At 44.1% G+C, this 23,316-nt stretch overlaps 1 protein-coding gene across 1 annotated transcript; it reads left to right on the forward strand.

The window, feature by feature from the left end:
* The first annotated feature begins 420 nt into the window (after positions 1–420).
* Positions 421–22,862, forward strand: LOC143960715 (WW domain-binding protein 1-like). Its single transcript, XM_077469542.1, has 4 exons — positions 421–507; positions 4,137–4,239; positions 12,836–12,997; positions 21,774–22,862. The coding sequence occupies exons 1-4, from the start codon at positions 469–471 to the stop codon at positions 22,124–22,126; spliced, it is 657 nt and encodes a 218-aa protein (XP_077325668.1). The 5' UTR covers positions 421–468; the 3' UTR covers positions 22,127–22,862.
* Positions 22,863–23,316: the final 454 nt, after the last annotated feature.

The following is a 23,316-nucleotide window of genomic DNA, read 5'->3' on the forward strand; positions in this document are numbered from 1 at the left end:
CTATCCAAAGTTAAAACAACTAGGGCATAAGATTTAATAGGTGGAAAGATGAAAAAATGCCTGAAAGTCCACTTTAAGACTGCCGGGGGACCTGTTTTGTAAAAACTGTGGGGGCAGTAACAATTCCTTTTTCTTTTTGCAGTGGAGTTTATTACCACTTTAGGTTGATGTGTGCTGGTTTAGTAGCTAGGCACGTCAGTATGAATATAAAGCTCCACCTCCATGATATCTTCCTGTACTCTCAGTCTACATTACAGGACCTCACTCTGCTGGTCGGTCAGCACACGCTTCTTCTACACAGCTCCTTCCGCCCCCAGGAGCGCCCTCTAGCGTCCTCTTTCCAAACACTCTGTACAGACAAAAAAAAAAAAAAAGACAGTCTGGCCAATTAGCGAGCAGGAAGTTGTTAGGCAAGCCAATCATGAGGAGAGGTGACAAGGAACAGGAAGTGGCAGCGGCTGGAGAAAGATGAGAAGAGAGGAGCTGGCAGTGAGGGGATCAGCTTATGTGTGTAGTGTGTTCCTGCCTTCTATCATTGTGTGTGTGTGGAAGTGCTGGAGCTGTGTCTGTGTGGATGTCATTGTTTCTTTGTCATGCAGCCAGACTTTCTTCTCATCGTACAGAAGGATTGTGTAATTGCTAACGTGTGTTTATCAGTATACATCTAGGTCACTCTATCATATGATATAAAGCTGGAGGCAGGATTGCTGCCCATAGCATTCAGTGTACTGGAAGGATGGCTGTCTGATCATCCATGCTTTGTTTACCTCCATTCTGATAGTTATCTGCCTGTTCACTATGAAACTGCAGCCCAATGCTGTGTATCCTGCAGGTAGACACTCGTTCATTTCTATGGATTGCCCCACCTGCAGAAACGCAGGGGAAAAAAAAGTACCACAGTTTTTTTTTACAAATAGCACAGCAGCAAGTCACCTAGTGCTGCGGCACTGTGCGATTTGTAGCGTGCAAAAACGCAACACATTTTCTAATGCTTGAGGGTGCCGTTAAGAAAAACAGGTGCTTCCCATGCATCATCTAAAGAGTCAGGATCGCACGCCGTTTGTTACGCTTTTTTATTTTTTACCCACACAAGCATGAACCATAGACAGATCAGCATTAGGGATGAGCTCAGGCATGTTCGCATGGTCCACGTGCAGAGCCCGCCAGGAAGTCGGCGCAGTGCTGCGCTAATCACAGACAGTGAGACATTTTCCCGATGCGCGGCTGCAGAGATCGGGCAATGTCTCGCTGCCTGTGATTAGCGCAGCGCTGCGCCGACTTCCTGGCGGGCTCTGCACGTGGACCATGCAAACACGCCTGAGCTCTTCCCTAATCGGCATTTGGCTAGTTCAGCAGGAGCCGGCCGGATTTCGATCCGTCTAAGGACAGGTACTGAATTAGATTCATCGGTCGATTTCAGTACAACCAACCTGTTGTTTTTTTTTTTCCGTCCAATTATTGCTGGTGACTAGCCACCAGGAGTGATCATTGCATTCTTCTGGCTCCCTGCCGGCATAACACAATAGCGCAGCGGGAAGAATTCAGACATATGTGGGTCTGGGAAGGTGTGTATATCATATGCGCTCAGCATTCAAGACGCACTGCTCTTTAGCAGATGCATGGAGGTGACATTAATTCATGTATCTGAAAATGCACAAAAACGCATGATGTTGCAGCACCACGTAGTTACGTGTTGCTGCCCTGTGAGTGCTTTTTAGGAAAAGGGTCTGGGACTTTTCCCTGCGTTTCACACAGGTACAGCAGCCCATTCAAATGAAAGGGCTGTTGTGCCCACCCAAGCTTACCTGCACAGAGGCATAAATGCACTCTAGGTGTTTAGCCTCTGTGCATCCAATTTCAATATTTTTTTTTTTTGCTCCCGGGAGGCACAGTTGCAGCTTCCAGCCCCTCTGCCTGCAGCCTGTCAAAGAGAGGCTAAAATACACCTATGCTATACCGAGTGGTACCTGCATTTAGGGCTCTACACAATCAAAGACCTATGCCCAGAATACAAGTATTCTGCATTCAGAGTGTAAAGAGCCCTACATGGTACAGCATCCAGGCAGAGTATTTCATCCTGTCATAGACTTTGACAGGCTGCAGGCCGCAGGGCCGGATGCTTGCAGGGCGCTCAAAAACTGCAGGATTGGATGCACAGGGGCTAAACCTCCAGTGTACATGTGTCCTAATACATCTGGGGTGTACCTTGGGGAATAAGAATAGGGTGATTGTCCAGAAACTTTGGGATGCATTGGTGCTCTGAGGAAGAAAGACAAACCATAGAATAATAAAGTGTAACTAAAATAGAAAAAAGGAAAAGTTGCAAACAGGCAGACTCTTTATTGCAGAAGAGACATGCAGACATGCAGTGTCTCGGCAGTGCAATGCACCTATTTGCCTATTCTCATTCTCCTGGATAATGTACACTGGGTTGTAGAACAGAGGTAAGTATTTTTTTTTCTTTAGTTCCCCTTTTAATACTCAGTTTGCAAAGCTATGGCACCAGAATAAGAATACTGTAGTATAAAAGTGATAGTTTTTTTATTTTTTTCAGTCTAGTTTAATGAGATAACTTCTCACTGCCTTTTTTTTTTTTTAACCCATTGATCACTGTGGTGTGCTTGCAGAGTGACCCTATTTACTTGAATAGATCAAGTAGTGACTGCTGAAAGCACCAGGGGTATAGTTCCTGCTGCAAATCATCACAGCCATGCCATGTGTACACCTCTGTCCGCTCCTCTGCATTTTAAGTGCCTAGCAGACATTTGCACATTCAGATTATGCTCATAAACAGTTCCAAGTAACATTTTTCTCAAAGTAGATATTCACTCCCAAAATTGACTTTCCCTCCCTGCCAGACCCAAATCCCTTTTCCCACATTATTTAAAAAAGCCAATTTATTTTTTATTTTTTTTCCGTTTTTATGCCTTTTGTTTTTTTTACTCCAGTCCACATTCTCTCTTTCCATTCTAGCCTAAGAAACAATGACATGTCCTGCTCCTGCAGCCTCCTGGGACATTTTCAACACATATCCCATGAGCCTGCAGGTTGCAGGGATACACAGTGCTGAAGGGAAAACTTTGTGGCTTGTTATTGGGGGGCCAACTGCAAGAATCTGGAATATAGAGCGGTCTCCCGATAATGTAGGAATGGAATATAGTAATGAGGAACCTGGCTTGTGGCAGTGGGTTGTAACAGGATAACTCCGAACTCACTGTGAAGGTGAGTATGTTTGCTAAAGGAACCCTGCACAACAGGTAAAGCCGGCCATAGACCGTTTGAATCTCAGCTGGTTCAACGGGGACCGGCTGAGATTCAAACCTTGATTGTACCCAAGTCAGTCCATCATTAGATCAACTTGGGGACAACCAGTATGTCAGATTTTTAGGATGCGATTATTGCCAGCAGCTATAGCTTGACTGTGTTGATGTGGGAATCAAGTGATTTTCTTTCCTGTAACCCGTGGTTGCAGGAACAAAACTCATGTTATCTATGGTCTGCTTATAGGGGATGAAATTCCTCTTTAGTATTTCTGCCTAAGCAGTTACAATTTTTACCTTTTGAAAACCCTTGCTCTAGCTTTCTCTCCAGCCCTCTCCTTGCAATCTCCCTGAACTTCTGGTATGTACTCTCACTACTTTACAAGAAACTATTAGCAAGGGATAGCACAGTCGCCTGCAGCTTTCAATCTGTTAGCTTGTAGGGGGGGTGGAGATGGGGTTTGGCCTGCCATTCTAGGTTTTCAAGCTGTGTTTGTGTTGATGCACACAGGTTAGAGACATTTAGCTCTAGTCCTGAGTAAGAACGTGCATGCAAGGGAAAGGAGCCATCCTGAAAATAGTGCAAGCTAGCTAGTGGTTGTCAGTAAATTAAAAATCCAGAGTCCTCTATTTTGAAAAACAAAGAGGTCTAAAACAAGGTGCTATGATCTTCTGAGACCACCAAAGTTTTTGTGTTCCCCTACATACCCCCTCCCCACCTTGGTGCCTTTGAATTTTTCTACTTAATATGTACTTGAACCACTCAAAGCACTTTTCCTCACATCTAGAGATTATCTGCTTTTCTGCTTTTTGAGATTTATGAGCTATGTTTTTGGTTGAGTCACTGCCTCTAATCTAAGGACAATTTTGTTGCAGGGCCGAGAGTTCTGCTTTGGTGAAGATCGGAAGCCTTACAGATGTGAGATAGGATACTGCTGTGGTGATACAGAGTGCTGCACTTACTACTATGAACTGTGGTGTAAGTCTGTAGTGGACTCCACTCAGATACCATGACAGTAGAAAGTCTATGCTAAAGAGAGCCTGCTAATGTAGTACCATATTCTGAAAATATATTCATAAAGAAAAAAAAAAAAGGAAAACAGCTGGCTTTACCAGAGAAACTACAACAGCTAAAAAAAATAATTTGTGAAATTGAATGTGAAAACTGAATTTTAGAAATGTCTGGGAATTTATTAAAAATAGAAAATGAAATATCACATTGGACAAAGTATTCAAACCCTTTGCAACAACACTAGAAATTTTAGCTTAGACAATGCGTCCCATTTCTCTTGATTGTTGCCGAGATGTTTCTACATTTTTTTTTTTGGAGTCCACCTGTGGTAAAATAAATTGAATAGACATAAGGCACCCACCTCTCAGTAAAAGGCCTCACAGCTGACAATGCATACAGTATCCGAGCAAAAGCCATGAGGTCAAAAGAACTGCCTGCAGAACTCAGAGACATGATTATTAGAAGGCACAGACCTGGGGAAGGCTATCAATAAATTCTGCTGCACTGAAGGCACCCAAGTGCAGAGTGGCCTCCAGATCTCTCAAATGGAAGAAACTTGGCACAACCAAAACTCTTCCAAAAGCTGGTCGTCCGGCCAAACTGAGCAATTGGGGGAGAAGGGCCTTAGTAAGAGAGGTGACCAAGAATGTAATGGTCACTCTGACTGAGTTTTCAAGGATCCTGTATGGAGATAGAACAAAGAAGGACAACCATCACTGCAGCCCGCCACCGATCTGGTCTTTTATGGCAGAGTGACTAGATGGAAGCCTTTTCTTGTGCAAAACACATGAAAGCCCTCTTGGAGTTTGCACAAGCTTTCTTGCAAACTCCAAGCCAGTTTTCATGTGTTTTGCACTGAGCTAAAATTGCAAGTGTTGTTGCAAAGGGTCTGAATACTTTGTTCAATGTGCTATTTCAGTTTTTTTATTTTTAATATGTTCCCAGACTTTTAAAAAATTCTGTTTTCACATCGTCGTTATGGGATACTGAATATAGATTCATGAGAAAAAAATAAAATAATTTAAACAACTGTAGTATCAGGCTACATTACAACATAACAAAATTGAAAAAAGGCAAAGAGGATCTGAATAGTTTTGGGATGCACTGTATACTCTATGCGCAAAGCAGAAACGCCTTCAGCATTATTCCAGAACAGCAGACTAGCTGGAAAAACACAACCTGGCAAATAACCCATTTCCCCCCAAGTCAGTATGTGAATGTCTGCTGAGAATTCATAATGTCCACTGAGAGTTATTGTGCAAACCTATCACTGAGTACATTTTCAGTAAAACTTCAGTCAAAACAAGTAGTTTATTTGTTCTGGAAAGATGCATAAGAATTATACGTTTTTATTGCTATGTCCCTGTTGTGAAGATTTTACCTCACTTGCTGTTTCATTTCCACCCGTAATCAAAAATCTCCATAAGGCTAGGTTCTCACATATGCAGGTTGGGGAACGCATGCTAATTTCACATGATCCCTGGCCTGCAGGCAAATGCATTGCTCTTTAACAGATGCCTATTCTTAATGGCACCCCCACACACTGGAAAATGTGAGGAGCTTTCGGGTACGCAAAACCGCCTGGTGCCGCAACACAATGCGGCTCTGTGCAGCAGCGTTTTGAAAAAAAGGGTCAGGGACTTTTTCCCTGCAGTTACAGCATCCTATTCAAATGAATGGGCTGCAATGCCCGTGCAAATGTTTACCTGTGTTTTTGTGTAGTTTAGCTGTATTTAAAGAAAATTTATGTCTGAACTTGAATTATTTGTGTCCAGGATCTGATTGGACACACTAAATGTATGTAAACACATCTAAATGGGGTTAAAGCAGGAACACTGGCACTCTGCATTTAGAAAAGCTAAATGCAGAAGTGACTTTACCTGAAATTAGGTGTTGTCAGTTTAGTTGTGTTTAGAGAAAATAGTCTGAATGTCCAGGATCCGATTAGACTCTCTCTAAAGGCCGGACGGAATGATGGGAGACATTTGCCGGTACTAAATATACCGGCTGACATTCTGCCCATGTGTATGTCGGTCTGTCAGACGTGTCGCCTCTTCTGTCAGATGTGCATGCTTGAAAACCAGCAGCCAACCTATGCCCGATCAGTGCTCTCAGCCAATTGCAGAGAACGCTGATCGGAGTGTTCTGGCAGGGGGAGCCATCCCCCTGTCAGAACACAACAGCTCAGTGGAGGAGATCTCTGGATTAATCTCGCATGGTTAGTACAGCGGCTCCCGATCAGAGCTGTCAGTTTTTGTGTGTACCTGGTTTTAATGTGGCTAAACTTGCTTTAAAGCAGGAAAAATTGATGTGGGAAGTAGTAAAATTGTGTCCACTTTCTAGATAACACTATAGACAAGCTGAATATAGCTGAAGCCACATGCATCTCAATGGCACCCCGACACACTAATGCGCATGTGTTGTAGCACACCACAATGCACTGTGTTCTGGGTTTGAGCCCGCAACATAGTAGAGTTCATCACAGCAGAGCTCAGCCATTCAGAGAAAGTGATGTATTCTAGCAATGAATACAAAGCTTCCTCTGATTGGCTGAGCCAGAGAGGCGGGCTGATGGTGTCGCAACCTCTCACTCAGCCAATCAGAGGAAGCTTTGTATTCATTGCTAGAACACATCGCTTTCTCTGAATGGCTGATCACTGACTCTACTGTGTTCTGGGTATGAGACAGGAAGTCTTGGCTCAAACCTAGTGCCTCAGCTACATACAATTTATACCACATATCCAGCGGCCTTACATGTTAGTGAGGGAAATAGTTTGTTTGGGCCAGCGTGTAAAGTGTATCAAAAGCTGGAGTTTAGCTTTAACACAGTGGATAGGTGTGAATAGGCCCTGATAAGTTGTATTATAGATCATTTCCAAATACAAAGTGTTGATAGACCTTTTTATGTTTTCCAGCCGCTGCATTTTTGGAAAGGGTCATGGACATTTTTAAATGCAAAACAGTGCGTTTTATTTTTTATTCAATAGACTTCAATGGAGAAGCTGCAGAAAAGCATGAAGAAAAAGAGAAGGGTTCACTTAAGTGGACTTTATAGGCAGCTAGAAAATATTGTATAAAACTATGTCACGATAATTTAATAACAATACATTTTATTAGAGGTCAAACATGATTAAAACATAGAAAGAGGTGAAACATTGATTAAATCAGGCATGTCCAAAGTCTGGCCCGCGGGTCAATCGCGGCCCGGTTTTGAACGGCCCGCCTGGTTATTTGGACATATATATCTTTTGTGGCCCCCGACGATCTCCCAGCGCCAGGGCCACAAAAGATGTATATGCTTTGGAAGGGGCAGGGAGGAGGCTGGACCGACAGCTGTACACAGGAGAATTTCCTGTTTATGGGCGGCCTCTGTAATAGGAAGTCCCGTCTCCGGCGCTGCCATTGGACGACTGTTCTGTCCATCAATTAAAGAGGCCGCCGTGTGCGTTCCTGACAATTGTGCTGTATTCCTGGCTATGGTGCTGCATTCCTGGCAGTAGTGAGGCTACATTCATGGCAATGGTGGGTCTGCAGATGGGCACTGAGTAGTAGGCTGCAATGATGGGCACTGACCATTATTTTGCTTCACAGTTCTTTATTTAAAATTAAAAAAAAATTCCTGAAACTTCCCTCTTAAAGTGAAGGTGCGTGCCATACGCCAATAAATACGGTATATCCAAATAATACGCCCAAGCTCATCTCTTCCCCACACACAGCCACAAAGGCAAGATAATTCTTGTTGGGCAGTGTATTAGAGCTCGAACGAACACTCTTAGCCCTTGTACACACGGTCGGACATTCCGACAACCAAATCCGTCGGATTTTGTCCGAAACTGTTGCATACACACAGTCGGACAAAGTTGTCAGAAAATCCGATTGCACTTAACGTGTTGACGGAATTTGATCTGAGCATGCGTGGCACTTTGTCCGATCAGAATTCTCTACACATAATCGGACAAAGTCCGATCGGATCATGTTGTCCGAAAATTTTATAGCCCAGCTGGAAAACTTGGTCAGTCTGTTACTTCCTATGGAAACAGTTCAATGGAGCCCACGCATTGTCGGAATGTCTGACTGTGTGTACAAGGGCTTAGACCAAATTTTTAATGGTTCACAGAATGTCAGGCAAAATGGTTGGCCCTCACGCATGTTCACTTCATCAAATCCTGCCCTCTTTGAAAAAAATTTGGACACCCCTGGATTAAATGAACATAGTCAGTTGGTACCACCATAACAGAAGATTTTCATAACAAAACCTCCATACATCCAACGCGTTTTGGAATAATGTGCAGACCTCCTTCAGGGGTGCAAAGGAAGGAGGAATTCATCTAAAGCATAGATATACAATATATAATCAGTGACTTTGAATAAATAAAACATTCAGCGATGTAAAATACATGAATAAATGTTAAATTCTCAAATGTAATTCACTTACATAATTTGGATAAGCAGACTGGTTTTCAATGTTTCATTGGTTAACATTAAAAATTGTAGGCAAAAACAGCACGTGGAGAGTGTGCTGGTGGGGCTACTGTCTCAGTGCAAGAAAAGTATTCAGAGAGTCTAAAAGGATAGACTCAATGTTGTGGTCTTCAAAGGGCAATCGCCTCCCCGCACTCCAGAGCAAGGGGCCGGCCAAATGAATATGCTGGGGCCAGATAGGGAAATCCCTAAAAGTAAGAGTAAGAAAAAACGTATCCCAAATTGTATCCAAAGTTTGCAAGCAGTGTTGCAAAAGGTAAAAAACATACTATATGCTCAAAAACATGTGTGATAGATTAAAAGTATAGTACACTTGACAAGCAGATTCCGAAAATATCCAAAGATGAATGGCACCTGCGTCGTGAGTCCAGGTTCAAGCTCCACCAGCTCCACCATCCAAGTGGACATAGAGTTAGAATAAAAAGAGCCAAGCGAAGCGAGGCCGAGCCCGCAAAGGGGCCCTCTAACTGTGTGTCCACTTGGATGGTGGGGCTTGCACCTGGACTCACGGCGCAAGCGCCGTTCATCTTCGGAGATTTTCAGAATCTCCTTGTGCTCCGTACTGCGCAAGCGCACTACGGGGCAGACAGTATTCGATAGGCGAACATTTTTGGACAGAACACCGGCACACAAAGCCGCCAGGTTATCTCTCAACCTAGGCGGTGCTTTGAAGGCTGATGGACGTTTTATATCACCGCCCATAGCCTCAATCTTGCCACTCCGGGTTGAGGCTGATTGTGTCGGCAGGCTGGGTGTGCGAGACGCCGCTCTAACATGCTAGCATTCGCACATGCGCGGTGGGGGCTGCGCCACGCACGCTCGTTCCGGGAGGCCATCAGAGGATATTCCCGGCAGTCTCCCCCCTTATTGGCTGATCGCAAATTGTTTGCATCAGCTGATTAGGGGATCAGCTGCTATAATTTAAGGACCGGCGCACTCCCACATCCAGCATTGTATGGCTGGATGTCGGGACTTGCGGCTGTTTCCTTTTTACTCCATTACGTGCAAGGTAAATAATACTCATCACTCTCTAATCACTGCACTTTTCCAGCTGTTTGTCCCTGGCTGTGATCTTTTCATCTTCATGTGTGATGTATCCAACATTTAGTACAACCCATTATGTTTATTACCATTTAAACTTGTTGACCATCATGAACCCCCTATATTTAGTTTTATCTTCACGTGTAATATATTTAATTTCGGATACATTTTATTATATTTATTACTATACAAACTCAGCGATTACTATGAATTTCATATACCATGTATATCTATCTCCACGTGGGATATATTTAATATTAAATACAACTCTATTATACTGTTCGTTACTATTTAAATTTAGTTGTTAACGTGAACCCTATACATGCATATTCATACTTATATCAACCTTTGATATGGTTACCAATATATCCCGATGTGACTATACATTTTACTTTGCAGTTGCTGCAGGGGGCCTCACAACAAGTTAGCAGGTATATACTTTTAATCTATCACACATTTTTTGGAGCATATAGTATGTTTTTTACCTTTTGCAACACCGTTTGCAAACTTTGGATACAATTTTGGTATATGTTTTTTCTTACTCTTTTAGGGATTTCCCTGTCTGGCCCCAGCATATTTATTTGGCCAGCCCCTTGCTCTGGAGTGCGGGAAGGTGATTGCCCTTTGAAGACAGCAACATTGAGTCTATCCTTTAGACTCTTTCAATACTTTTCTTGCACTAAGACAGTTGCCCCACCAGCACACCCTCTACGTGCTTTTTTGCCTACAATTTTTAATGATACCCAATTAAACCCAGTCTGCTTATCCAAATTATGTAAGTGAATTACATTTGAGAATTTAACATTTATTTATGTATTTTACATGGGTGAATGTTTTATTTATTCAAAGTCACTGATTATATATTATATATTTATGCTTTAGATGAATTCCTCCTTCCTTTGCATTCCTGAAGAAGGACTGCACATTATCCTGAAACACGTTGGGTGTATGGAGGTTTTGTTATGAAAATTCTCTGTTATGGTGGTACCAACTGACTTTGTTCATTTAATCAATGTTTCACATCTTTCTATGTTTTAATCATGTTTGATCTCTAATAAAAAAATATGTTGATTACATTATCGCGACATAGTTTTATACAATATTTTCTAGTTGCCTATAAAGTCCACTTAGGGAACCCTTCTCTTTTTCATTGTGAAATTCGGATGTGGCACCTAGAAAAAAACACCTTTTTTTGCCATTCGCTCTTTTTCTTTTCAGAAAAAGCATAAAGGGCGTTTTTGCTGTGGTTTTGCCACGCTCTGCGTTTTTTAATCTGTTCAACACAAATTGGCTGAAAAAGGAAATAAAAAAACATAAAAAAAGCAGATTGCTGTAAAATCGCGTGTGCAAAATCACAAAACGCACAGCAAAAAGCACTGCAGAAATGGATTATAGCAGGCTGCATAGATGTGAACCGAACTTTACAGAGGACTTTCTTGGTTTATTTAGGCTCACCTCACTAAAACCTGTCTGGTTATACTTTCTTATACCTGATGCAGTATTTAACCTTGGCTTCCAATTCAAGCTAATATATACATGTAATTGATATTTCAGAACAGTTTTTGTTTTAATTTTCAATATTATGAGTGCCTGGAAGATGTTGTTCAAACGTTCACAGACAGTAATGCACTACTAACTGCTACTTGAAAGAGTTTTTGGTGCCGAAATCTCTTTTCTGTCATATTGCAGCACAGAAAGTGGGGCTTTTATTGCCAATAGATTTGCTTATAATACAGATAATTACAGGTTTGTAGTTGATTATTTAATGTATGTGTTAAATCTGATCTTCATGTTTACTGTCTCTTTTAACTAGTTATTTTCACCTAGCTGGCCTAAATTAACAATTTTCTACTCAGCCCACTGGGTGGGCTGTATAAACTGTGTGTAGCCAACTGAAAGTGAATTTAGAGCACTACTCAGCCATTCTTAGGCAGCTTTGTATTCTCTGAATAAATACAAGGCTTCCTCTGACTGGCTGAGTCAGAGATTGCGACATCATCTGCCCTCCACCCCACTTCAGTCATTAGAGGAAGCGTACAAAGCTGCCTTTGAATGGCTGGGCAGCTCTCAGTCCAACTCGATTTTTTGTTCTGGGTTCTGGAAAGGGAAGTTTCCATAATACTGCTGGAACACAGTGCTGTATACTGTATGTAGCTAGGGCTGTTTATATAGTGTGCCCAGCAGATGCACCTGTTAGTGTAGAAAATAGTTTAATCTGACCATCTTAGCCCAAACAAGCTAGTTTGCCCTGGTTCACACTGATGCAATTTCGGATGTTCCAGAACACACTGATTTTCAGTGTGAATGCAGTTTTTCTAATAAGGGTCCTGTGCATGTTTGGTGCGAGTCTGAGCAACATATAGTTGCATGGAAAACGCATAAAGGGAAAAAGAACGCACAGGCTCTGGTGCAAAACCTTTTATGAAAATGAAATGTGACCTAAAGAAATAGGCCACGCCCTCTGAAACATGTTGTCCTGGCAACCCCTTTGTGTAATGCCCATCAGCTGTCAGCCCTCCAAATCACGTGGTAGTGAGGGCGGCACCTAAGATTGTACAGCCGGGAAGTCTCCAGACAGAGAGAGCAGTTGGCGTGTAGCTTGTCGGCGGCTGCACGCTGATCTGAACGCCCGACTCCCTGCTGTGAATGCTGACAGCCTGGCTTAGAACACTTGCTGCTGAGGGAAACCTGCCAAGGGATTATAATGCCTGTATCTATTCTGCTCATGTCTGTGATTATTGATTTTTACTAAATTGGTAAGGGTAACGTTAAAGACCTTATTTGTGTAGACATCCAAAATCCCTGAGACTGCTGAGCTACCATCTTGGTTGTGATATCAGCAGACTCAGAGCTGTCACTCAAGGGCTATGACGTGTGAAGAGGAAGGGGGCTGCACTAGGGAATTTACTCTCCTGGAGTAGTCACATTTCCTTGCAGGTTCAGATGCACATTGAAAGTGGATAAAAAAAAAAAAATTGTTTAGTCCTTCTTTTTACACCTTTTTCTGTTTTAATTCCAGTATGGCGTGTTTCCTTTACAGGGTTTTGGCTGGCCTGGACGCTCATCATTCTGGCAGGCTGCTGCTGTGCATATCGGCACCGCAGAGTAAAAATAAGACATCAGCAGGAGCTGAGACAGCGGGAGATCAGCCTTATGGCCTACCAGGGGGTCGCTCCATCTGCCTCTGCTTCAACTGCCTTAGGTAATTTCTAGCCTTCATTAAGTGTGTTTTATATAATGAACCTCTGAGGATTGTTACAGGAATGACTTGTGAACCGTTGGGTCCTATAAACGACTTCTGGTTAACCCTGAACAGTGGAAGTTCTGAGTCTAGGAGAGGGTTGCAGAAACTAATGCCGCGTACACACGACCAGACTTATGTCCGACAGACTTCCGAAGGAGTTCTGCCGGAGTTCTGCCGGACTTTTCGAATGAGCAGACTTGGCCACACACAATCACACTAAACTCCGACGGATTCGAACGTGATGACGTACGACTGGACTCGAATAAGGAAGTTCATAGCCAGTAGCCAATAGCTGCCCTAGCGTCGGTTTTAGTCCGTCGGAATAGCATACACACGAGCAAATTTTTCGGTAGGAACTGGGTCCGGCGGCGTTCCGTCGGAAAAATTTGAAGCATGTTCCATTTTCTAAAGTCTGTCAGTCTTTTGCGAATCAAAAGTCCGTTGCAGCCCACACACGATCGAAAAGTCTGACGGAATCATTCGGTCAGACTTTGGATGTTGAAAAGTCCGCTCGTGTGTACGGGGCTTAACAGAAGTGCCTCAGCCCAGTCATCTACACAAATATCAGGTCTAGGGAGCCAGTGCACCTAAACTCCTGCAGTTGATAGCTAAATTTGTAGGTTATATCAAGCCATTTCATGTCCTAGTTGGCACTAACTGAATTCTAAATATTTGGTGTGAGTCCTGTTCTCTGCATCAGTCTGAAATAAGAATATAGATTCCAGAAAGCTGGACTGCGTGCCATTCACATCACAGGCTATTTAAAGAAAAAGGGAAAAAAAAAGAAACCACTTTTCCTAGGCTTATTTGGAAAGGCCAGGCAAAGGACAGAATTGGTGTCCAAAGTGGTGTAACCCATAAATAATGTTTTTCATTCTGAGTAGAGCAATCTGAAATGTACTGCAATCTGCATACAATATTACTTTGCTTGATTGTGGTTTGTGTTTCTCCTGGCTGCTTTAAAGGTTTCAAAAAAAAAAAAAAGAAATAAAAAATACCAACATAGCACTAAAGTCCAATGAGTCTTAAAACGAGCAAAAATAAGAACACAATGAAAAGATCCACAGAAAAAGGATTAGTCCTGTGCAATAAAAAATGTTTTTAAGGAACTGAAGTGTTCAACAAGAAAGGGGTTAAGGGGTGTGGTTTGTAGTGAGCGTGCTGCTCGGTCAACCAGCAGGAGAAATGGCAACTGCAAAGATAAAATAGAAAGACAGAGCTCATCAGCTTCTGGTGCAATACTGTTTATTGTTTAGAGTTAGATAAAATTGAGTACTGTCCATTATACTTTTTTTTTTTTTTTATTTGCACTAATGTATCATTTTTCATGGAGGAGCTTTTGAGGTGTGTTTAGAGCTAAAAAGTATCAAAGTAACACTAAATACCTATTTTATCTTTAGGCCTCATGCACACTGGACGTTAAAATATTATTATAAAAACGCCAGTAGCTTTTCAGCTTTTTTCGTTTTTTGCAATGGCATTTTTTTTTTTCGTTTTTTCCGCATTACCATTTCTTATTTGAAGAAAAAAAATTTTTCCAATGGATCAAAAACATTAAACGTTGGTGAGCGATTATTTTTGAGCGTTTATTGACGTTTATCAGCATTAGAGCGTTTTTACAGCTAAAAAATGTCTCTTAGAGCCCACAGTTTTTTTTTTTTTTTTTTTTTTTTTCACTGCTCAAAAATGCTACTGCCCAAAACTACTGATAACAGCCTATGTGTGCATGGACACATAGAATAACATGATGGAGAGTTTAATGACTGTAGAAAAAAAATCTACTGCCAAAAACAACCGCTGTAAAAACGTCCAAAAACGTCCCATGTGCATGAGGCCTAAAGGTTTCAAAACTGCCTGAAACTTGCAGAACTCCAGCCAGAAATCGCAAAAGAAAAATTAAGTAGCCCATTAAAAGATTTTAAAAAAAAAACACCTTTGCTGCAATATTCACCTTCGGTCCAAAGATTTCCTCCACAGTACTTTTTTTATTTTTTTTCTACCATTAGATGTCCTCAGTCTGATGTCCAACATCGGTGCTACTTGAACTAAAAAGTAGAGCCGACAACTCTTAAGTCCATGCAAATTACTTTATTTGTAAATGACAGAGAGTATAAAATAGGAGCTTGCGCATTTCGGCAGAAAGCCTTGATCACAGCACATAATAAAATGAGACATAACTTAAATATGGTATAATACACAAGCTCCACCTCTTCATTATTCAATACATCAATTATATAATAAAAACTCAATGATAGGTGTATCACCTGTCACTGATTTGTAATTATATAATGTTTAGTGCAGATGAACTTGTTATGGTTTCATTTTATTATGTGCTGTGATCAAGGCTTTTTGCCAAAATGCTTAAGCCCTTGTTTTATACTCACTGTCATGTACAAATAAAGTAATTTGCATGGACTTGGGAGTTGGCAGCTCTGCTTTGTCCATCAAACACAGGAGCTGCTTGGACATCAGAGCCAGTGCACCTGTCCTGTTGATTTCAGTACAGGCTTGCACACAAGCTCCACTGTTCTAAACGCTGCACCTGCCTCACGTTTCCTGATGTCCAACATCCTTAAGGCTGGGTTCACACTGCTGCGGCTACGAGAACCGGATGTGATTCGCACCGCACTGCAAATCACATCCGATCTCTGTGCGATGCGAGTTCAGCCATACAGATAGTATGGCTGAATTCGCATCACACCCGCTCCAAACTCGCACAGGACCCTTTTTTTGGTCCGCAGCAGAATCGGATCACATGGGTGTTCACACCATGCGATCCGATTCCTGCCCGAGTTTGCAGATCGCACTGCGATATGCGAACTGATCTGGGGGTGTCATTAACATTTCACTGACACTCCCAGCAGTTCGCATAGGGCAGTGTGAACTGCTACCGGGAGGCATGCGATACATGAACCCGCCGCGGATTCGCGGCGTTCCCGCATCGCTGCAATGTGAACCCAGCCTTAACCACATCAATACCGGGCCTATTCTGGCACTCCTCTCCCACACGTAAAAATCATAATCTGTTTGCTAGAAAATTACTCAGAACCCCCAAACATTATGTATTTTTTTTTTCAGCAGACACCCTAGGGAATAAAATTGCGGTCATCGCAACTTTTTATCTGGCACAGTATTTGCGCAACAATTTTTCAAACGCATTTTTTTTGGAAAAAAAAAAAACATTTCATGATTTAAAAAATAACAAAACAGTAAACTTAGCCCTTTGTATAATGTGAAAGATGATGTTACGCAAAGTAAATAGATATCTAACATGTCACGCTTTAAAATTGCGCACACTCATGGAATGACACCAAACTTCAGTATTTAAAAGTCTCCATAGGCGATGCTTTAAAATTTTTTACAGGTTACATATTGAGAGTTAGAGGAGGTCTAGAGAGAGAATTGTTGCTTGTGCTCTAACGCACGTGACGATACCTCACATGTGTAGTTTGAATGGCGCTTACATATGTGGGCTGGACTAACGTGTCCGTTCGCTGCAGAGCGCGAGCTACTGGGGACAGGGGCGTCTTAAAAAACAAATTTTTTTTATTTTACTTTATTTTTTTTATTTTTACTTTTACAACTTTTTTTTGATCACATTTATTCCTATTACAAGGAATGTAAACATCCTTTGTAATAGGAATCTATGTGACAGGTCCTCTTTATGGAGAGATATGGGGTCAGTAAGACCCCACATCTCTCCTCCAGGCTTTCAACGATTCCATGCTGACAGACACGATCGCGGCTTTGTTTACTTCCGGGAACCCGGGCGTGACGTCATAACATCGCGCCTGGGCCTCCGACGGTCATAGAGATGACTGGTGACCATCTGGTCACCGGAAATCTCTATCGTCATCATCCGGCGCCGGACGATTCTTTCTCCTGGTCTCCGATGGCACGGGAGAGCCCGGAGAAGCACCGGATGGCGGTGGGAGGGGGGGGATGTCCCCTTCCGTCGCCTGTAAGAACGATCAAGCGGTGGAACTGCTGCTATGATCATTCTTATGGTGCACAGAATCCCCGGCTGAAAAAAAGGATATCTGATTGATGCCTGTGGCTGCTAGCATCATTCAGATATTCCCACTGAAAGTCCAGGACGTCATATGACGGCCATGGGTGGGAAGTGGTTAATTCACTTTCTCTGAGCCCAGGTTGTCCTGGACCTGATCCCACCTTGTAATAGGAAAGTGAAAGGATAAGCATTGTAGTGATAAGCTCATCTGTTTGTCGCTCTGCTCTCTCTCCTCCTTTGAACATACTCCTTGTGCTGCTTCTTCCTTTCACTCTCCAGCTCTTCTGTACAGACACTGTACAGATCACCGCTGGACAGACAGCCATAGATAATTGCGGCCACCGCTGACCTGTCATTGAAGTGTACAGAATTCGGTGGCCGGAGCTAGTCGGTCACAGGTGACAGAAACAACTACAGGAATCGGCAGAATCTGACGTCAATCGCACCAGCACCCTGCACGAATGTAGCCTCAGTCCTCTTTGTCCTTTGTATGAGTTAAGAAATGGATTTTCGTTTACCTGTAAAATCCTTTTCTTGGATTCCATCACAGGATACCAAGATCCTTCCCCTCTTGTCTGTTCCTCTGCTACAAAAATGAGGCTTAGACCCAATGCACACTATTAGATTTTCTGCAGACTTTTGTCTTCAGAGTTACCAAAGCCATATAATATGAGGTCAAACCTTAAGAGTTTAAATTTGTAGGCAATCAGGCAGACCCTTGTACTACACTACAGCTGGGAGGGGTTATCTCTTTTTTTTGGCCAGTATCCATTCATGGGGGGTGGCAGTCCAAACCCAAAATCCTAATTTCTCTTGCGTTCACTGACTGACACAGCTCCTTTATTCGTGACCATTGGGTTGTTACACCACCTTCAGGAGAGGACTAGGCAGAACATGTTAACATGTACAAAAAATAGAACTTTCTTGTTCCGCCCAAGGGGCAGGCCCTTCAGTAACAACCCCCCAGGCTGCTTCCTGCAGCCTCTGTTTCTTTCTGCCTAGTGAAGGAGAAGGACCTAGGAACCCTGCCGGCCCATCAGTCCGTGGATTTTTTTCTGCAGTTGTTTGCCTTTTTGTGCAAGATTAAGATCCTGTGATCTGCTATCAACAGCCACGACATGCCCCTCAGGCTCCTGGGGCGGCCGGTAAGCGCAATGCCGGGCTACTGATGTCTGCGTCAGAGTGTGCTGGACTAGCAGCCACCATGTACCGATCGGAGAGTGAGTCTGTGATGGAATGTCCCCAGCTCATTCAGACTGGTAAGTACAGCTCTCCCTGCCTCGGTGGGGCTGAGCAGCTGGGCATTCCCCGGGAGGTTGATTTAGAGGGTGCCTCTCCTCCCTCTCTTCTCTCCCTGTCCCTATCTCCCCCCCCCTTGGGGGGAATTCTGCATGGGCTGCTGAGCGGTGAGTGGGTCACATAGACAGGGGGCTCTCACCTCAGGTGGGGGGCTGCACTGGGTGGCTGTGCCCTGGGTGCCTGTTGTCTCTCCCCTGGGTGTCTGGAGGTCTGTTTCTGCTGATCGATGTAGCACTGTCTGCCACCATTTTCTCTGCCTGTGTTTCACTGTCTCTCTCTGTATACAGTGCTTTGGTGGCCATGTTTGATGTGACCAGGGAGAAGCATGGTCAGGAACCATTTTTCTGTAGTTTGGCGGCCATTTTCCCTGTGATTATGTCCTTTTATAATGGACGCTCAGCTGCCATTTTGTTGTAGCCTAGCACGTTTTTCATGCCCAGCGCTGATCCCTGAGGCTCAGAACAGTGCGGTTTCCTTTCACAGACACCTGGGAGCTGACACAAGACACAGGCACACCTAGCTGGACAGCGCAGAACTAGGTCAGGGTGGTGAGTCCTGCGGTGGGGGGCCCTCCAGCCTGCAGCAGTTATGAGGGTGGGACCATCACTGTCTTAAGTCCCCAACAGGTGGCACACAGGGTAGGGTCATCATGGCTTCAGAAACTGGTGTTTCTTCCCCCGAACTCACTGCAACCGTCTCGTCTGAAAACAGTGCAGGGCCTTTGGACGCCTTTTCAGCGCTCCTAAAAATGTTCGTTGCCAGGGTGGAGGTGGTGTGCGAGCGCAAAGGTGGTAAAAAGCGACCCCTGCCCCCTGTCCTCCAGAGGCAGACCCCTGCCCCCTGTCCTCCTCTGACGCAGACTCGGGCCCCACTGAGACTGGTGGCCCCTGGTCTGTCGTTCAGATGACGCTGACCAGGACAGATCGAGCAGTGAGAATGAGTCCCCGTCCGGGTCCGCGCGCGACAAAGCACTAGTTGGAGCACTTATCACAGCTGTGCGCGATACCCTGAAGATTCAGAATACAGCAGACCCTTCTGCTGAAGTAGCGGCCCCTTTTGGGTCCCGTAAGACAGCCTGTACACCTAAGGTGTTTCCGTATCTGACTTATTCAATAAGTTCATATAGAGGAATGGTGGTGACCGCAACGGACCCTTTCGGTCCCAAAAAGCATGGTGGTGCATTACCCCCTTGTGGAGAGCCTTCTGCAATAGTGGTCGGCTCCTCCGGTCCTGGACTCCCCAGTATCCAGGTTAGATAAGGTAACTATGATCTTGGTAGAGGGGGCTCCTGTGGTAAAGTCCCCACGGGCAGGAACCCAGGCAGTGGCCCGTTCCTTATTTACGGTTGTGGGGCCAGTACTGACCACAGGACTTGTGTTGCAGATACTTACTGAATGGACAAACTTATGCACTGCGAATGGAGAAGCAGCAGGCTACTCCCATCAGCGTGGAACTAGCAGACCAGTTAGTACACGGTCTTGAGTATGCTTGGGACGCGGTTCTGGATACGCTTCCTCTGCTATCCAGGGTTTCAGTGTCAGCAATGGTGCTGAGGTGCCTGATTTGGCTGAAATGCTGGTCGGCGGACCAGGCATCTAAAAAAAGGATTGACGCATCTACCCTTCCTTGGCGAGCGGCTCTTTGGAGCCTCGTTGGATGACATTATTAAGAATGTCACAAGTGGGAAGAGTACCTTGCTCCCACAGGCCAGGAAGGCTAAGGGGCCATGCCGTAGGCAAGGGCCCTCATTTTCTGCTCAAAAGAGGTTTTTCGTCCGTTCGAGCCTGCGAGCAAAGTGCTACCACATGAAGGTTTGCCCCCACTCGTCATACAGGTGGGGAGGGTTCGCCTTCGGGAGTTTCCAGGATCCTGCTGTTTACACAGCGAGGAGTAGACCAGAAGTTGGCTTTGAGCTCCATTAAAGGACCAATATCCGCCTTGGCTGTCTTTTTTCAGCGACCCCTGGCGTCTCACTCTCTAGTGAGCACCTTTATTCAGGGGGTCCGACTTGTAGCTCCTCCGGTGTCCACCGTTACCCCCGTGGGATCTGAACCTGGTGTTATTGGCGTTTCAGAAACCGCCGTTTGAGAACATCAGAGGAATTCCCTTGTTGACTCTTTCCCAGAAAGTGGTCTTTCTAGTGGTCATTACATCGGCCAGAAGGGTTTCGGAACTGGCGGCCTTGTCTTGCAAGTCGCCCTATCTGGTTATCCACAGGGATAAGGTGGTGTTGCGTCCGCAAACCTTCCTTTCTGCCGAAGGTGGTTTTGGCGCTCCACATCAATGAAGATATTGTGTTACCATCTCTGTGTCCTAAACCGACACATCCTGAGAGGTGGCCCTTTATTCCCTGGACGTGGTCGGGGCTATAAGGTATATATTTGTCTGCCATGGCTCCCCTTCAGGAGTTAGTTTCTCTGTTCGTTTTCGGTAGCTGGTCCGAAAAAAAGGTATGGCGGTCTCGTCGACCACCATTTTCAGGTGGATCACACAGATGTGGTACAGGCCTACACCTTGAAGGGGTAGGTGCCCCCCTTTCCTGCCATAGCCCATTCCACCAGGACAATTGGGGTCTCTTGGGCTTCCGATCTCGTGTGTCAGTCGCTCTGGTGAGAGGCGGCGATTTAGTCGTCTGTTCAGCGCGAATCTTTTGATGCCTGCTTGCCCGCAAAGTGTTTGTGGGCGGCCGTGTAATGTTGCAATTCTGCACTTCTTTTTTCTGTTTAAGGAAAATACAGTTACCTTTTGAGTATAATGCACTGTTGCATTGTTACTACAAGTTCTGATGCATTTTAGATGAGGTGGTGTCTCCCCTGTTAGTGATCACTTCTGATTGTAGGTGTATTTTTTATTTTTTTTATGCTGTTTCCCACCCCTCGTTATAATACTGCTTGGGGAAGTCCCAATGGTCAAGAATAAAGGAGCTGTGTCAGCCAGTGAAAGTAAGAGAAAATAGGATTTTTGTAGTCCCCGTAAAATCCTTTTCTCTGTAGTTCACTGACACAGCACCCTCCCTTCTTATTGATTATGTTATACTGCTTGTTGACGCACTGAGGCTGCAGGAAGCAGGCTGGGGGGTTGTTACTGAAGGGACTGCCCCTTGGGCGGAACTAGAAGGTTCTGTTTTTTGTACATGTTAACAACATGTTCTGCCTAGTCCTCTCCTGAAGGTGGCGTAACAACCCAATGGTCAAGAATAAAGGGGCTGTGTCAGTCAGTGAACTACAGAGAAAAGGATCTTACGGTGAGTACAAAAATCCTATTTTTCCTAAGTTGTCTTATTAACACTGACTTTGTATGATGGCACCATACAAACATTACATGCTCTCTATAATAATATACAATCAGTATAAAAGGGTAGGCTTTGTACATTTTTGCTGTAATGTTGTGGTGGCATTTTTCCACGTCTGACTTTTTCTACAGAGGTCTGGCCAACCTGCAAACTGCCTACATATGAAGAAGTGACCCAGGACCCACCCACGCCTCCACCACCCTATTCTGAAATTTTGGAGGAAACTGTCACAGATGGAGAGAGCCACCCTTTTCCTGCAGCTAGTTCTGCAAGTTTAGATCTAACGCTATCTCAGCAAGAAGCTCCAGAGGAGGTATCTGCGACAGATCACCTTGTGTATCGACATGACTGTATTGAGCAAGAGAGTGCCAGTGCCTTGGAGAGGAGACGCCACATCACAGGGGATTCAGGAATCGTTCTTTGTGATGAGAAGATCATGTGCTTGAGTGGGAGAGAAGATGAGACTGATCTATGTAGCGGTTGATACAGCTGCATGGAAACGAGGGAGATACACAGACAGGGGAATAACTAAACCCTATTTCAGAGAATTCATTGGCTTAAATGAAAATCTGTAGTGAAGAAGTTTGAAAACTGACATTGCTGACCCCTTCTGAAAATACTTGGTCTATGGCTGCCTTGCTGATCCAGTGGTTGCATTACTTTCTAAATCAATGACTTGTAATTAATATGGAGATTAGAGTTATGCCTTTCCTCTGACTTTTAATCTACATACATGCCCCTGGCCAGTATCTTAAAGTATTACAACCAGAGAGAGCCAGGCAGCTAGCACTTTCAGGAGGTCATCGTTGGCAGTCTCCGTATTTCCATTAGTACAGCTTTTTATTAATGGGCAATACATGACCATAAGGGGCTCTATCCCATGGACATTTATTTACAAGGGCTGTTACACCAGGGGGAACAGTGGCCTCGCCAACCCTGACAACCCTCTATTTCCTGGCACTATACTTGCACTGATGGCATCTTCTTACAGAGCTTTTGCACTTTGTTTTTGTAAATTTGTCATTGGGTTCAAGTGGAGAATCCACTTGTGTTTTCCTTGTTATTATAATTATGTTTTTGTATAGAATTAGACACATTTTGTTACTGACATCAGAATGCTGTGTAATATTGTAATCACCATGGCATGGTCTCAACAAATGGTTCTTTATCTGCTTATCAGAAGGGAATACTGATAAATAAACCAGCTCAGTTTAATAATGGACTCATGGTCATTTACAAGTCAATGGTAGATTTGGCATTGTTAAACAGCACACCTATATAGGTTGTACATGGGTCGATTTTCAATGTGTTTTATGTTGCTATGGCATTTGGTTAAATATTGGGAAATGGCTTTGTGGTACTGGAAATTTGATTGAACAGGACGTTACTGGTCACTGAAATGGTATTGCACAGAGCAGCTCTGACCCTCCTCTTCTGGGGTCCCATGCCCATGGCTCCTACCGACTACCCTCCTAGTGAACTGCTTGCAATGAGAGCACTCGTGCAGGCTTAATCTCGAGCTGCACTGTGTGTGTGTCCGCTCCCAATCTGCTCACAGACTGAGATAGATTGACATCAGCAAGAGCCAACAGCTCCTGCTGCTGCCTCCCAGGTCCAGTGAGAGGAGAGAGAGCTTGCGGGGTTAGTTCGGGGGGGTCCTATACACAGAAGGTT

The sequence above is a fragment of the Lithobates pipiens genome, unplaced genomic scaffold, assembly GCF_037356315.1.
Source record: "Lithobates pipiens isolate NorthernLeopardFrog02 unplaced genomic scaffold, aLitPip1_a1.2 Scaffold_8, whole genome shotgun sequence".
NCBI classification, from domain to species: Eukaryota; Metazoa; Chordata; class Amphibia; order Anura; family Ranidae; genus Lithobates; species Lithobates pipiens.

What these genes read in the sequence shown, in the direction of transcription:
- LOC143960715 (XM_077469542.1), top strand. Translation starts at nt 469, where the DNA reads ATGAGAAGAGAGGAGCTGGCAGTGAGGGGATCAGCTTAT. An exon ending in TTACTACTATGAACTGTGGT is followed by an intron (nt 4,240 to 12,835) that starts GTAAGTCTGTAG and finishes TTTCCTTTACAG; the next exon opens with GGTTTTGGCTGGCCTGGACG. An exon ending in CTCTGCTTCAACTGCCTTAG is followed by an intron (nt 12,998 to 21,773) that starts GTAATTTCTAGC and finishes CTTTTTCTACAG; the next exon opens with AGGTCTGGCCAACCTGCAAA.